The sequence below is a fragment of the Perognathus longimembris genome, chromosome 20 (genome assembly GCF_023159225.1).
Source record: "Perognathus longimembris pacificus isolate PPM17 chromosome 20, ASM2315922v1, whole genome shotgun sequence".
Taxonomy (NCBI): Eukaryota; Metazoa; Chordata; class Mammalia; order Rodentia; family Heteromyidae; genus Perognathus; species Perognathus longimembris.
The window spans coordinates 17,589,639-17,602,743 of record NC_063180.1 but is presented as its reverse complement, the minus strand read 5'-3'; the positions used below and the strand labels follow the sequence as shown (position 1 = coordinate 17,602,743).

At 48.6% G+C, this 13,105-nt stretch overlaps 1 protein-coding gene across 5 annotated transcripts in view; it reads right to left on the bottom strand.

Moving 5' to 3' along the window:
* The window catches only part of Ryr1 (ryanodine receptor 1), a 107,605-nt gene extending 101,192 nt beyond the window's left edge, over positions 1 to 6,413 (bottom strand). For 3 of the 5 annotated variants that reach the window (XM_048368619.1, XM_048368622.1, XM_048368623.1), the window contains exons 1-3: positions 6,248 to 6,413; positions 2,016 to 2,135; positions 540 to 644 (exon numbers count right to left, since the gene is read on the bottom strand). In XM_048368619.1, the coding sequence (XP_048224576.1) occupies positions 540 to 644; positions 2,016 to 2,135; positions 6,248 to 6,295 (273 nt within the window). In that variant the 5' untranslated portion in view covers positions 6,296 to 6,413. The remainder of the gene's footprint in view (positions 1 to 539; positions 645 to 2,015; positions 2,136 to 6,247) is intronic. The other 2 variants (XM_048368620.1, XM_048368621.1) reach the window with 1 other exon arrangement.
* Between the last annotated feature and the right edge of the window lie 6,692 nt (positions 6,414 to 13,105).

Below are 13,105 nucleotides of genomic sequence, written 5' to 3'. Positions count from 1 at the left end.
TTGATGGATGGCATCATGCCCGCATCGCGGCTCTCACATGCCCATGCTGAAGGTGCCATGTGATGGGCCCACATGATCACATGGTGGACCCACTCCTAGACCGGAGGGGACCTACACATAGGATGGAGGAAGGTGAGGGAAGACGTCCCATGCGGTGAGGATCTGGGGTCAAGGTTTGGTGGGGGGAGGAAAGGTTGGGAAAGAGGAGAAAGGACCAGGTGGGATAATGGGGGCTCAGAAGCCATTACTCCTTCCTTCCTGCCTGCCTGGCTTGTTCTGGACCACAGCCCCTGACAAGTGGGGTTGGGGGGAGCCCCCAAACCCTCTGTGTGCAGGAGGTGGGCCTGAGAACAGGAGGAGTGGGAAGGACAGGTGAAACCCAAGGCTACACCTACCCACTTATCCAAATTGAGGGCCTGTGGGGGCAGGGCAGAGAGAGGAAGAAGAGCATATAGTAAATGACACCCCCCTTCCCAGGTGCCCTCATCCATCCCTCTCCCTATGTCCTGCTCCCTGGGGAGGAGAGGGGCGAGCCTTACCTCCACACCAGCCTCTACCGTGTTGGCCAGCATCTCCTGCAAGGCTCTCACTGACAGAGACTGCTCCAGGATGAAGCAGCAGATGGCCAGGTCAGGGGGTACATTCTGGAGTGGGGTAGGCAGACATTAGTGGGGGAGGGGGAGAAGATTCCTGAGTGCCATTCCCTCTGGCATGGCATACTCCCCTCTGTAGTCTGAACAACCATACTCCTAAGACACCCACAAAAAATCCTGCCAACACCTCCCTGACCCCACCCAGGCCCTGCAGCCCCCCAAACCCCAAGCTGTACACCTTCAGAACATCTGCCCTCAGACCCTTGCAATCTAACCCATCTCAGGCCCCTGTCACCCCCTGTTAGGACTCCTCCTCTATGGACCTCCAGTCTCCTGCCCCTTTCTCCTGAGCACCCCAGCCCTTCCCCCTCACTTGGGTACCTAGACCCTTAAGGCCACCACCCATTTGGCCCCTGGGCTTTCTGCTCCTTTTCCTTCAGCAGATCTACATCATCAGACTTGCCTGACCTCTCACCCTCCATGGGCACCCCTTAGGGCCTCCAACTTCTGCTACCTCAAAACTCCATCCTTCCTGCAACCTCAGATCCTGGCCCTGCCCTCCTCAGACCCCCCATCCCTCCTCAGGTTCTGTCTACACCTCAGGATGTGACCTTCCTTCCTCAGACTCCACCTCTGTGACCCAGAGCCCCACCCCCAGTCACCTCAGACCCCACTCTCCCATCTCAGGACCTGTTCTGCCCTCCTAGACTCCATCTCTGCAACTTCAAGCCCTGCTCCCAAATACCTCAGACTCCTCCTCAGCCACCTCAGACCCCATTCCTCCTCAGACCCACATTCCACCTGCTTCCCTCTTCAGATTCCTCACCCTCGCAACCTCAGACCCTGTCCACAGTCACCTCAGACCTGGCCCCCACCTTGGGATGCGTCCTTCAGTCCTCAGACTCCACCTCTGCAACCTCAGACACAGGCCCCAGTCACCTCAGGCCGCAGCCCTCCTGAGGCCCTGGCCCCAGTCACAGCAGACCCCAGGCCTCTCCGACCCCCAATCCTCTCAGACCCCATTCCTCCTCAGAACCCGTCCTCCACATGACCACGTCCCTCCTCAGACCCCAGCCCTCCACAGATCCGGTCCCTCCTCAGACCCGGTCCTCCACAGACTCCATTCCTCCACAGACCCCGTCCTCCACAGACCGCGTCCCTGTTCAGACCATGCACCCATCTCAGGACTTGAACTTCCCGCCTCAGACACCACCCCTGAGACCAGGCCCCGCCCCCAGCCACAGACCCCACCCCGTCAGACCTCGCCCCCAGCCACTGACACCTCCCCTCTTCGGGCCCCGCCCCTTCCGCTCCTAGCCCCTCCCCATGGCTCCCAGCTGTCAGCCTTGCCTTGCAGAGCCTGAGTTTGAACCTGGGCCCAGTGCTCCGACCCTGCCCACCTCCCGGGCCGTGGACACTGACCTGCGCGTTGCTGGTGGGCTCCAGGAAGCAGAGGCGATTGCCGAAGCCCTCGGCCGCCAGGCAGAGCTTCAGCTGCTCCTTGAGCACAGTGGCGCTGCACTGCAGGACCACCTCATCATCCTGGGGACACCAAGCGACCGGGCTCGCCGGTGGGGACAGCCCCACACCAACTGCCCACGCCTGGGGACCTCTCTCCCACCCTTGGGGGCTCAAGAGATCCTGCCTCAGTCTCCAGAGCAGTTGGGACTACAGACATGCTCCACTGCGCCCGACTCCAGCCCACTTTAAAAAGGGGAAACTGAGACCGACGGGGGCGGGGCGGGGAGGGAACCTGCCCAAGACTACACATCTGTTAAGAGAAGGAGCTTGGCTGAGCGCTGCTGGCTCGCTTCTGCTACTCAGGAGTCTGAGATCTGAGGATTGCAGTTCAAAGCCAGCTCAGACAGGAAACTCCATGAGACTTTTTTTTTAAATCGCCATTTAACCACCAGAAAACCAGAAGTGGAGCTGTGGCTCAAAGTGGTAGAGCACTAGCCTTGAATAAAAGAGCTCAGGGCCAACACCCAGGCCCTGAGTTCAAGCCCCTATGCCTGACCAAAGAGGGGGGAGGTGGAGCTTGGATTTGAACTGGAGTCCAGCTGCTTCCAGAGGCTTCCCAAGTAGGATCTGTAGGATGACCCACTCACTAGAAGGTGGAAAATATAGACAGCCTTATTATAAGTTAAAAAGCTTTCAGTTTAGTTTTTGTTTCTCTGAGACAGGTTCTCATTGGGTACCCAATGGGTTGGCCTCAATCTCTCCATCCTTCTGCCTCAGCCTCTCAAGGGCTGGGATTAGCTAATGAAGTCCTATCAACACTACGGCTTCCAATTTTGGTAACTGCCTACATTGTAGTTTTGGAAGAAACATCCTTCTTCTTCTTCTTCTTCTTTTTTTTTTTGCCAGTCCTGGGGCTTGAACTCAGAGCCTGAGCACTGTCCCTGGCTTTTTTGTGCTCAAGGCTAGCACTCTGCCACTTGAGCCACAGCGCCCCTTCTGGCTTTTTCTACATATGTGGTGCTGAGGAATCGAACCCAGGGCTTCATGTATATGAGGCAAGCACTCTACCACTAAGCCATATTCCCTGCCCAAGAAACATCATTCTTATACACTGAAAGCAGCAAGGGTGTAGGTATTTTCCTGGGGGGGGGGAGGGGCGGAATATAGAACAAAAGGGGGAAAAAAGTTAAGTGGACATAGCAAGAATAACAGTTGGAACAATGACTGAAGGCTAAATGGGGTTGGGCATCCTTTGAACTCAACTCCAACTTTTCTGAAAATTGGAAATTAACCTCATGATGATTAATTTTTGTGTATGTGTGCCAGTACTGGGGCTTGAACTCAGGGCCTCATGCCCTCACTTGATATTTGAACTCAAGGCTCCAATTAACCAGCCTCCCTCCACCCAAAACAACAACAACAGCAAAAACAAAACCAACAGAAGTAGAGCTGTGGCTTAAGTGGTAGAGTGCCAGCCTTGAGTGGTAAAGCTAAGTGAGAGTGCAATACCATAAGTTCAAGCCATTCAAGCCTAGTACTGGCACACATACACAAATAATAATGACAATAATAACATTTGCTACCCAGCCTCCCACTCCCACCACCAAAGCCTCCTTCAGAAAAGCCTGAGGCCTACAAGGAATCTGTACTATTATTTGGCTCTCTCCCCACTGGGAGTTCTGACTTGGGCCTGGCTTTGAGAAACATCAGTCTGGGCAAGTTTAGGGATCATCTACCATCTAAGGGAAATGAAACCAGTTAGGAGGGGGAGTGCAAAATGGGTGGGGTGGGTGTGGGGGTGGGGGGGACCTGGCTAGCCTTCTTCAACATTGAAGTAAAATAGAGCAAGAACAGGAAATAACCCGCCTGTCCTGCCTTCAGGGCGATCTACATTTTATGAAAGTTGTCCCTGTTAAAAATAGGTGTGTGTGTGTGTGTGTGTGTGTGTGTGTGTGTGTGTGTGTGTGTGAATGCTCACAGGGGTTGTCTGTGGTTGCAAAACCTGGACACCACCCAAATGTCCATCAGGCAAATGAACTGATAAGCAAATTGCAATATAGTCATATAATACAGTACTACTTGGCAACAAAAAGGAATGCATTTTGGAAACAAGTGACACAGATGAATGTCAAAAATACGCTGAGCAAAAAGAGAAAGACAGCCCAGGAACTGGTGACTGGCTCACTCAAGAGACTGAGATCTGAGGATCCTGGTTTGAGGCCAGCCAGGGCAGACAAATGCACCAGACTCCAATTAAGTACTAAAAGCCAGAATGGAGCTGTGGCTCAAGTGGTAGAGAGCTAGCCTTGAGCAGAAAAAGCTAAGCAAAATCAAGAGGTCCTGAGTTCAGTTCCCAGTACAAGCATTAAAAAAAGAACAAGAAAGACCTTCTGCAATTAAGGAAATATTCTCTGCTTTGATTAGGATGGATGGTGGGTACTTGGGTTTGCACAGTTTGTCCAAACTCATTAGACTATCATACCAAAAGCGAATATATTTTATTGCATATCAATTATACCTTAATAAAGCAGAGTTTTAAAATAAAAACATCTACATTTATGTACATTTACCAGGTTGCAATATGAAATATGGATGCAATTGGTGGGAGATGATTCCAAAAAGTTTGGAAAAGTTGCATAACATTCAGGAAAAACCAGACCCAATCTGGGGCCCAAGAGAATACCAAGGCCAGGTGTCTCTGGAGCCCTAACACTGGGTGGCTAACTTGGTATGTCTGGGCCCAGTTTTCCTCTGGTAAAAACAAAACAATTAGGCCTTAGAGGGATCTAGAGATGTTACTTCCTGGCCTTGACCTTGGGCAAGTGATTCAACCACTTGGGGCTTGGTTTACCTCAAATCTCTCTGGGAGATAAAGATAGGGCCCTACCTCAGAAGATAAGGCAGCAAGAATATAATTAGATGCCTCCAGCGGCCAAGGCTCTGGGCACAAGGTCTGGGTACAGACCATAGGCTACCAGGGCTACGGTCTTATTAGATCCAACCCATCATATCTGCTAAGGGGCTGGGGCTGGGCAAGATTCCATCCAGTGGCTTCACATCCAGCTGTCCCCATCCTTCACCAGCAGCCCAGCTGTTTGTTCCTCCCTCCCAGGAAACCGGACCCAGGCCACCAGGGTTCTATTCTGGGTCTGGAATGCTGCATCAGCACTTCTTGCATGGACTCAGAGCCTTGGAGGGGGAGGGAATGGGGCAGTAGAGGGTCAGCAGACCTGGACCAAAGGAATCATCTCCTCCCAGACTCACCCCCTCACCCCGAGCTGAGCCATTGGAGAGGTGGGAGGGACTGAGAGGTTGTACCATTTAAAGGGAGGGTGAAGGACTGGGAGATGAGCAGCCCCGCCTTCTCTCTCTGTCCAGGGCCCAGAAAAAAAGGGACTATTTCTGGGAGGGACACCTGTTGTTTGAATTCCTATCCCTGCCCCCCCCCAACCCTCCAGCCTGGGATCAGCAAAGATTCAGCAAGAGACAGCCAGAGAGACAGCAAAACACAGAGAGACTAAAGGGAACCAAAGGAAGAGCTAGAGACAAAGAGACAGAAAGACATGGATAATGGAGACCTCCCAAAGAGATGGGTAGAGACAACCCAGAGAGTCTCACAAACCATCAGCAGACATATTTGATCCCTTTCCTCTAATCCAAGGGGGGGAAGAAAGAGCAAGAATCCAGGGGACCCCTAAGAAACAAACTCCCCCTCAAGGACTAGTTGTTGGAAGAAATTATGTCCTCCAACCCCATGCCAGCCAGACCCCTTCCCAAGAATTTAAATAGGTCAGCGCCTGGAGCAAGAAGAGAATGAGGGCTGGGTGGGGGTGGGAGGGTGTCTAAATTAAGCCCAGGAATTAGAACCACCTTCCCCAAGTGTCTGCTTGCAGGGGGGCCTAAGGGGGGGGGAGAGTGCTCCCTCAGTGTTCCTCACTTGTGGACTAAACCACTAAAAATCAGAAGCAGCCCAAGGATAACTCCCTCCCTGTTCTGAAGTTCTCAAATCCTGCTAATTAAATCTCTGTGGTGAGAAAGGTGGAGGAGATATTTAAAAAGGGACAGTCACTTGAAGTGACAAAGGAAGAGATCTCGATTCTTAGACCGACACAGAGATGACAGAAAGACTCTGAGATACCCTAGAAATAGCCCCCCCCTCCCCCGAGACCACCCCCTAACTCAGAGATAAGTACCGTCCGCAGGAACTGGACTTCGTCCTCGCCTTCTCCTCCGTCTCCCATGATGCCGGGGCTCCCGGTGGCCTGGGCTGAGGTCCGGGGATGGAGGGAAGGGGCTGCAGGCTGGGCAGGTGGGCTGGGGCGGGTTGGAGTCGGAGACCTCTGAGGACGCCAGAGGCACCCGCGAGGTAGATGGAACTGGGAGGAGGACACGCGCGCTGGACAGAGCTGGGAAGAGGTCCCAGCCCACCCACCGCATCCATTGGACCAGGGCGAGCGTGGCCTCGCCCCCTAGCTCGGAGCCTCGCACCCTACTGGACCAATGCTCATGTAGCCCCGCCCCTCGTTCGGAGCCCCGCCCACAGGCCTCAAACCTTGGCTCAAACGACAAGGTGGAGGTAAGGATTATTTCAGAAAGGGCAAACTGAGGCTGTAGGCGGGAAAGCTTGGCTGGATATCACACAAGAGAACCTGAATGTGCACCATTTAAAGTCTCATTCAGGACTCTGCTACCTAATCCATACCTCCAGTTATTTTTTTTGCTGCTCTCTCACTTTTCAACTCAAGCTGACCTCTGTCTTCAAGATCTCATCTTTTTTTTTTTTTAATGTTATTCAATGTATAACAGATTGTCAGAAGTCACAGAAACATTGGCATTATTGCAATTATATTAAATAGCAGATAACTCTGTACTATATTGTTGAATTATATGACTAAAAAGGTATTATATACTTCCTTATTTAGGTTAGCAATATATAATAAAATACAATATCATGGGCTGGGAATGTGGCTTAGTGGTAGAGTGCTTGCCTAGCATGCATGAAGCACTGGGTTCGATTCCTCAACATCACATACACAGAAAAAACCAGAAGTGATAGCATTTTGTGTTATACATTCTAGAGTACACAATTGTGTATTAAATTACTTAAACCGATTCAAAGTAATATTAAATTACACATTACTTTCCAGTAACATTTTACAGAGAATGTAAAATGATTCTGCATCATTGTGACTGATATCATAAGATATTAATAGTGCATCTTCTTCTGTCAGTCATCATTACATGTCTTAGAACCCTACCCAACTTGATCTGCAGGCACCTGCCCCATGGCTCTGCAAGGACTTCTTTTTTTTTAAATTACATTTTATTGACAAGGTGATGTACAGAGGGGGTAGTTACATAATAAAGTAGTGAGTACATTTCCTGTCATCTTTGTTACACCCTCCCTCACTTTTCTTTCCCTTCCCTAGTTCAGGTAAGCATATATACAATATCCAGTGTACCAAAATCATATACAGTAATCACGTGGGGTATGCCAAAGGAAATTCACCTAGAACATTAAACGTAACCACAACAATAAAGTCTTCCTGTGTCCTTTTCTTGGAGTTCATTTTGCTTAGCCTTATCTTATATAATCATATGTATATAGCTGTTGAGCTGTTGTGATCCTCTGATAGGTCTATCCTAGACCTTTTTATGTTTGTTTAGTAGTTGTTTGGCTTTAGATACATAATGTAAAGTCGCTGACCCAAACATGTGGAAATACCATTTGCAAAGAAGTTTGTTATTTTGCAGACCTGGTCTCTACTGTTCTCCCCAACAATCATATATCAAGGAGACCATGTGCCTTTGTTCTCTGTGTTCTAAGCTTGTCTTGCTCAACATTATTTGTTCAAGATATGACCATTTCCCTACGAATACCATTATTTTATCATTTCTAATCGCTATGTATTACTCCATTGTGTATAGGTACCACATTTTGTTTTTATCCATTCATCTGTAGTGGGGCATCTGGGTTGTTTCTATATTTTGTCTATTGTGAATTGTGCACCAATAAACATGTATGTGCAGATTGAAGTAGAGTGGGGGTTCGCTACAATGAAACAGGGTTCCCCCCAAGGGAGGGGATTCCTGGTTCCCCCAAGAGTCCACCACACAGTCTCCAGCTACAAGGTGACAAAAAGACAGTTTTATTGGGGAAGTAAAAAGTGAACAAAAAGTGAACCGACAGGCCTTGGTCGCAGCCCGGACTTGGGAGCCGAAACTGCCGACCACGTGTGGAGCCCAGACTCGGGAGCTGGGCTTGTACACACCTGGGCGGCCCAGACTCGGGAGCTGGGACCGCCCCCGTGTGGCCTTCCAGCCTGGTTATAAGGCAAACATCACAGACAAACTTGTCACACGCAGGTGACCAATGAAGATACAACACTTACAGAGCATGCTAGGCCGCACGCAGGTGGCCAATAGAGTTACAGTCTGTCTCATAATATTTATTTGAACTAACCTATCATTCTAGTTAGAATTGACGCATGGATTTGGCGGGGCACACATGATGCAGGCGGATATGCCTATTCATAGCTGGTTTCCTTGAAGCTCCCAAGCCTCAGGTGGTTAATCTACATAACTTATCATAATAAAGAGGAGGACACAGGTTCCCTTGAAGCTCCCAGGTCTCAGGTAGTCAATCTACATAGTAAAGGGAGCTTCCCTGAATAGGGTGGGGGAGGGCTTAGTGGAGATGGAGTCTGTTCTAATCTGAGCTGGAGTCAACCTGAAGTCCCTCCACAGCTATTGATGGCACTGGGCAGATCTGGCCTCCCCACTACACAGATGTCTTTATGGTATCCTGGGACCTGCTGTTCAGGATAGATGTCTAGGAGTGGTATGGCTAGGCTTTTTGAGGAACCTCCATACTGTTTTCCAGAGTGGTTATACTAGTTTGTACTCCCACCAGTAGTGGAGAAGGGTTCCTCTTTCCCCGCATCCCCTCCAGCATTTGTTGTTGCCTGAGTTCAGAGAAGAGGCCATTCTAACTGGAGTGAGGTGGTATCTCAGGGTTGTTTTTATTTGCATTTCCTTTACTGCTAGGGATGTTGAACATTTCCTCATATGTTTCTTTGCCATTTTTATTTCTTCTCCTGCGAAGTCTCTCTTCAGCTCCTTTGCCCATTTAATAATTGGTTTACTGGGTTTGGAGGGGGTTAGTTTCTGCAAGCACTTCTTTTTTTTTTTTTTTTTTTTTTTTTTGGCCAGTCCTGGGGCTTGGACTCAGGGCCTGAGCACTGTCCCTGGCTTCTTTTTGCTCAAGGCTAACACTCTGCCACTTGAGCCACAGTGCCCCTTCTGGCCATTTTCTGTATATGTGGTGCTGGGGAATTGAACCCAGGGCCTCAAGTATACGAGGCAAGCACTCTTGCCACTAGCCCATATCCCCAGCCCCTGCAAGCACTTCTTTTTTTTTTTTTTTTTTTCAGATAGGCAATATGCTTTATTCAATTTACTAATTGAAATACACTCTCATACAGAATCACTCTTACAGACACTAAGGTACAATGTTGAGCTGAATGTCTAAGCACTATATAGCCTAGACTGGTTGACACATTAAATTAACCATCACACTGGTTGACCATTGCCATTTGCTTTTTTTTTTTTTTTTTTTTTTTGGCCAGTCCTGGGCCTTGGACTCAGGGCCTGAGCACTGTCCCTGGCTTCTTCCCGCTCAAGGCTAGCACTCTGCCACTTGAGCCACAGCGCCGCTTCTGGCCGTTTTCTGTATATGTGGTGCTGGGGAATCGAATCTAGGGCCTCGTGTATCCGAGGCAGGCACTCTTGCCACTAGGCTATATCCCCAGCCCCTATTTTTTTTTTATTATTATTAATTGAACATAAATTTTTTTACTAAGGTGTTGTGCAAAGAGGGTGCAGTTACATAGTAGGGCAGTGTGTACATTTCTTGTGATATCTTACAACCTGTTTTTCCATCCCTTGTCTAGGTCAGGTAGACACATATGCAATATACAATGTATCAAGCACATATACAGTGTTCACAGACTTGGTCTCTACTGTCTCTCCGTCTCCCTTTGTTAACAGTCATATATCAGGGAGATCATGCACCTTTGTTTTCTGTGTTCTAGGTGCAAGCACTTCTTGATGACTGACTCTTTGGTTTACCCACCCGGGGAACTTGGGGTGGACATCATGGACACTGGGCTGCCTCCAGCTCAGGAGGGTTACTGCTAAGTCTGCACTCCCCTCTTCCAGAACTGACACAGATGGTTTTGGTATGCGCCCCTGGAGCCACTTGCTGGGTGACATACCTAGGCCTGTAGTGCATCTAAACAGTGCTGGGGAGCCCTGAGAAATGGTTGCTCATCGCCAGTCTGGAGGGCTCAGTCCCCCCTATTCCCAGCCTCCACTTGGGCATAGTCCAATTTCTAATTGGTGGGGGAAGGGGGGTGCACACACATGCTGGGGGCTTGAACTCAGGGCCTGGGCACTGTCTAGAAACTTTTTTTGCTTAAGGCTAGAGCTCTACCATTTGAGCCACAACTCCACTTCCAGTTTTTTTTGTTTGTTTGTTTTTGTTTTTGTTTTTGATAATAAGAATCTCATAGATAGGGCTGGGGATATGGCCTAGTGGCAAGAGTGCTTGCCTCATATACATGAGGCCCTGGGTTCAATTACCCAGCACCACATATACAGAAAATGGCCAGAAGTGGCACCGTGGCTCAAGTGGCAGAGTGCTAGCTTTGAGCAAAAAGAAGCCAGGGACAGGCCCTGAGTCCAAGGCCCAGGACTAGCCAAAAAAAACAAAACAAAAAAAAGAATCTCACAGATAGTTGGGTGCTGGTGGCTCAGGCCTGTAATCCAAGCTACTCAGGAGGCTGAGGTCTGAGTGTCTAGGTTCAAAGCTAGCCTGGCCAGGAAAGTGCGTGAGATTCTTATCTCCAATGAACCACCAGAAAACTGGAAGTGACATTATGGCTCAGTGGTAGAGCACTATTGAGCAAAAGAGCTCAGGGAGAGAGACCAGGCCCCTAGCTCAAACCCCACAACAGATTAAAAAAAAAAAAAAAAAAGTCTCAAAGACTTTCCTGCCTGGGCTGGCTTCAAACTGCAATCCTCAGATCTCAGCCTTCTGAGTAGCTAGGATTACAGGCCTGAGCCACCAGCACCCTACTCTGATTTTAAACATGGCAAGTAAAGTGCATTTCCTGTCATTTGATGTTTGTTCCCTGGTCTCCTTATGTAAAGAAAATCCATATTTGTGTGTTGAAGCATGCATCACTTTTCCCTTCCCGCCTTGTGAATTTTCACATTCCTGAGGGCCCAATGTGTTTATACAAAAACACCAAAGCCTTTTCCAATCCACCTCTCTGGGGCTTTCTGGGTCACCAGAGGCTGGAGACACTCACATTGCTAGCTGAGTCTAGCAGGGTGGGTGGGGAAGGAGAAAGAGAGACAGAGAAACAGAAAGAGCAAGAGAAAGTGACAGATAGACAGACAGCACAAAATAAAAATGCTGCTTGGGCCAGGCACCAGTAGCTTACACCTGTAATCCTATCTACTCAGGAATCTTAGATCTGGAGAATAGAGATTGAAAGCCAGCCTGAGAGAACAGTCTTCAAGACTCCATCTCCAAAATAATCAGTAATGGGCTGGGATGTAGCTCAGTGCCTATCACTTGCCTATCAAGTGCAATGTCCAAGGTTCAATCCCCAGTACAAAATAATAATAATAATAATAGACGAGGAGGAGAAAGTGGAGAAAAAAAGAAGAAGAAAAGAGAAAAGACCAAAATAATGTGCAAATAATGCCTGGCTGGAGGTGTGGCTCAAGTAGTAGAGTGTTAGCCAAGCAAGTATGAGGTTCTGAGTTCAAACTCTGGTATGGGAAAGAAAGGAGGGACAGAGGAAGGAAGGAAGGAAGGAAGGAAGGAAGGAAGGAAGGAAGGAAGGAAGGAAGGAAGGAAGGAAGGAAGGAAGGAAGGAAGGAAGGGAAGAAGACAGGCAGCAGGCAAGCACAGCAGCTGGGTGCTTGTGGTTCAGGCCTATACTGTAATCCCGGCTACTCAGGAAACTGAGATCTGAAGATCGTGGTTCACAGTCAGCCCAGTCTGTGAGACTCTTATCTCCAATAAACTACTCAGAAAAATCCAGAAGTGGCTCTGTGGCTCAAGTGGTAGAGCACTAGCCTTAGGTAAAACGAAGCACAGGGACAGTACCCAAGCCCTAAGTCCGGGATCAGCACCCCCCCCCCCCAAAAAAAAGGCACAGCACATGAATCCATAATTACCCATAATCACACAACTTAAAACCAGACAAAACTCTTCTGTTAGAAGTCAGGCTGCTGGTAATGGGGTAATGGGATGTGGAGTATAGGGGCTTATGAGAATGCTCTGTTTCTTGATTTGAATGAATACCATGTGTCTTTGCTCTGCCATCATTCTTAAACCTAAATATTTAACTGATGATGCATGCTCCTTTTTTTTTGTATTTCAATTAAAAATTATGTCAACCATGACACATTTAGGTAAAAGAACCAAACTTACATATTCAAAAGAAAAGTGTTTCCAGGGGCAACAATATATATATACATAAACCTCACAGGCAACAGTTCCAGTTTGAATGATACTTAAATAAAATGTAATATCTGCCACTCTTGCCTAACAAAAACAGAATGTGTATGTGTGACTTCCATAAAGTTTACCTCCCTGTCACATTTTCTTTTTTGCCAGTCCTTGGGCTTGGACTCAGGGCCTGAGCACTGTCCTTGGCTTCTTTTTGCTCAAGGCTAGCGCTCTACCACTTGAGCCACAGTCCCACTTCAGGCTTTTTCTATTCACGTGGCACTGAGGAATTGAACCCAGGGCTTCATGCATGCTAGGCAAGGACTCTACCACTAAGCCACATTCCCAGATCCCCATCACAGTTTTATAATAAGATTATAGCACATTGAATTAATATTTTAAAACTCATCACACGGGCTGGGAATGCGGCCTATTGGTAGAGTGCTTGCCTAGCATTCACGAAGCCCTGGGTTGGATTCCTCAGCACCATATATATAGAAAAAGCTGGAAGTGGCGCTGTGGC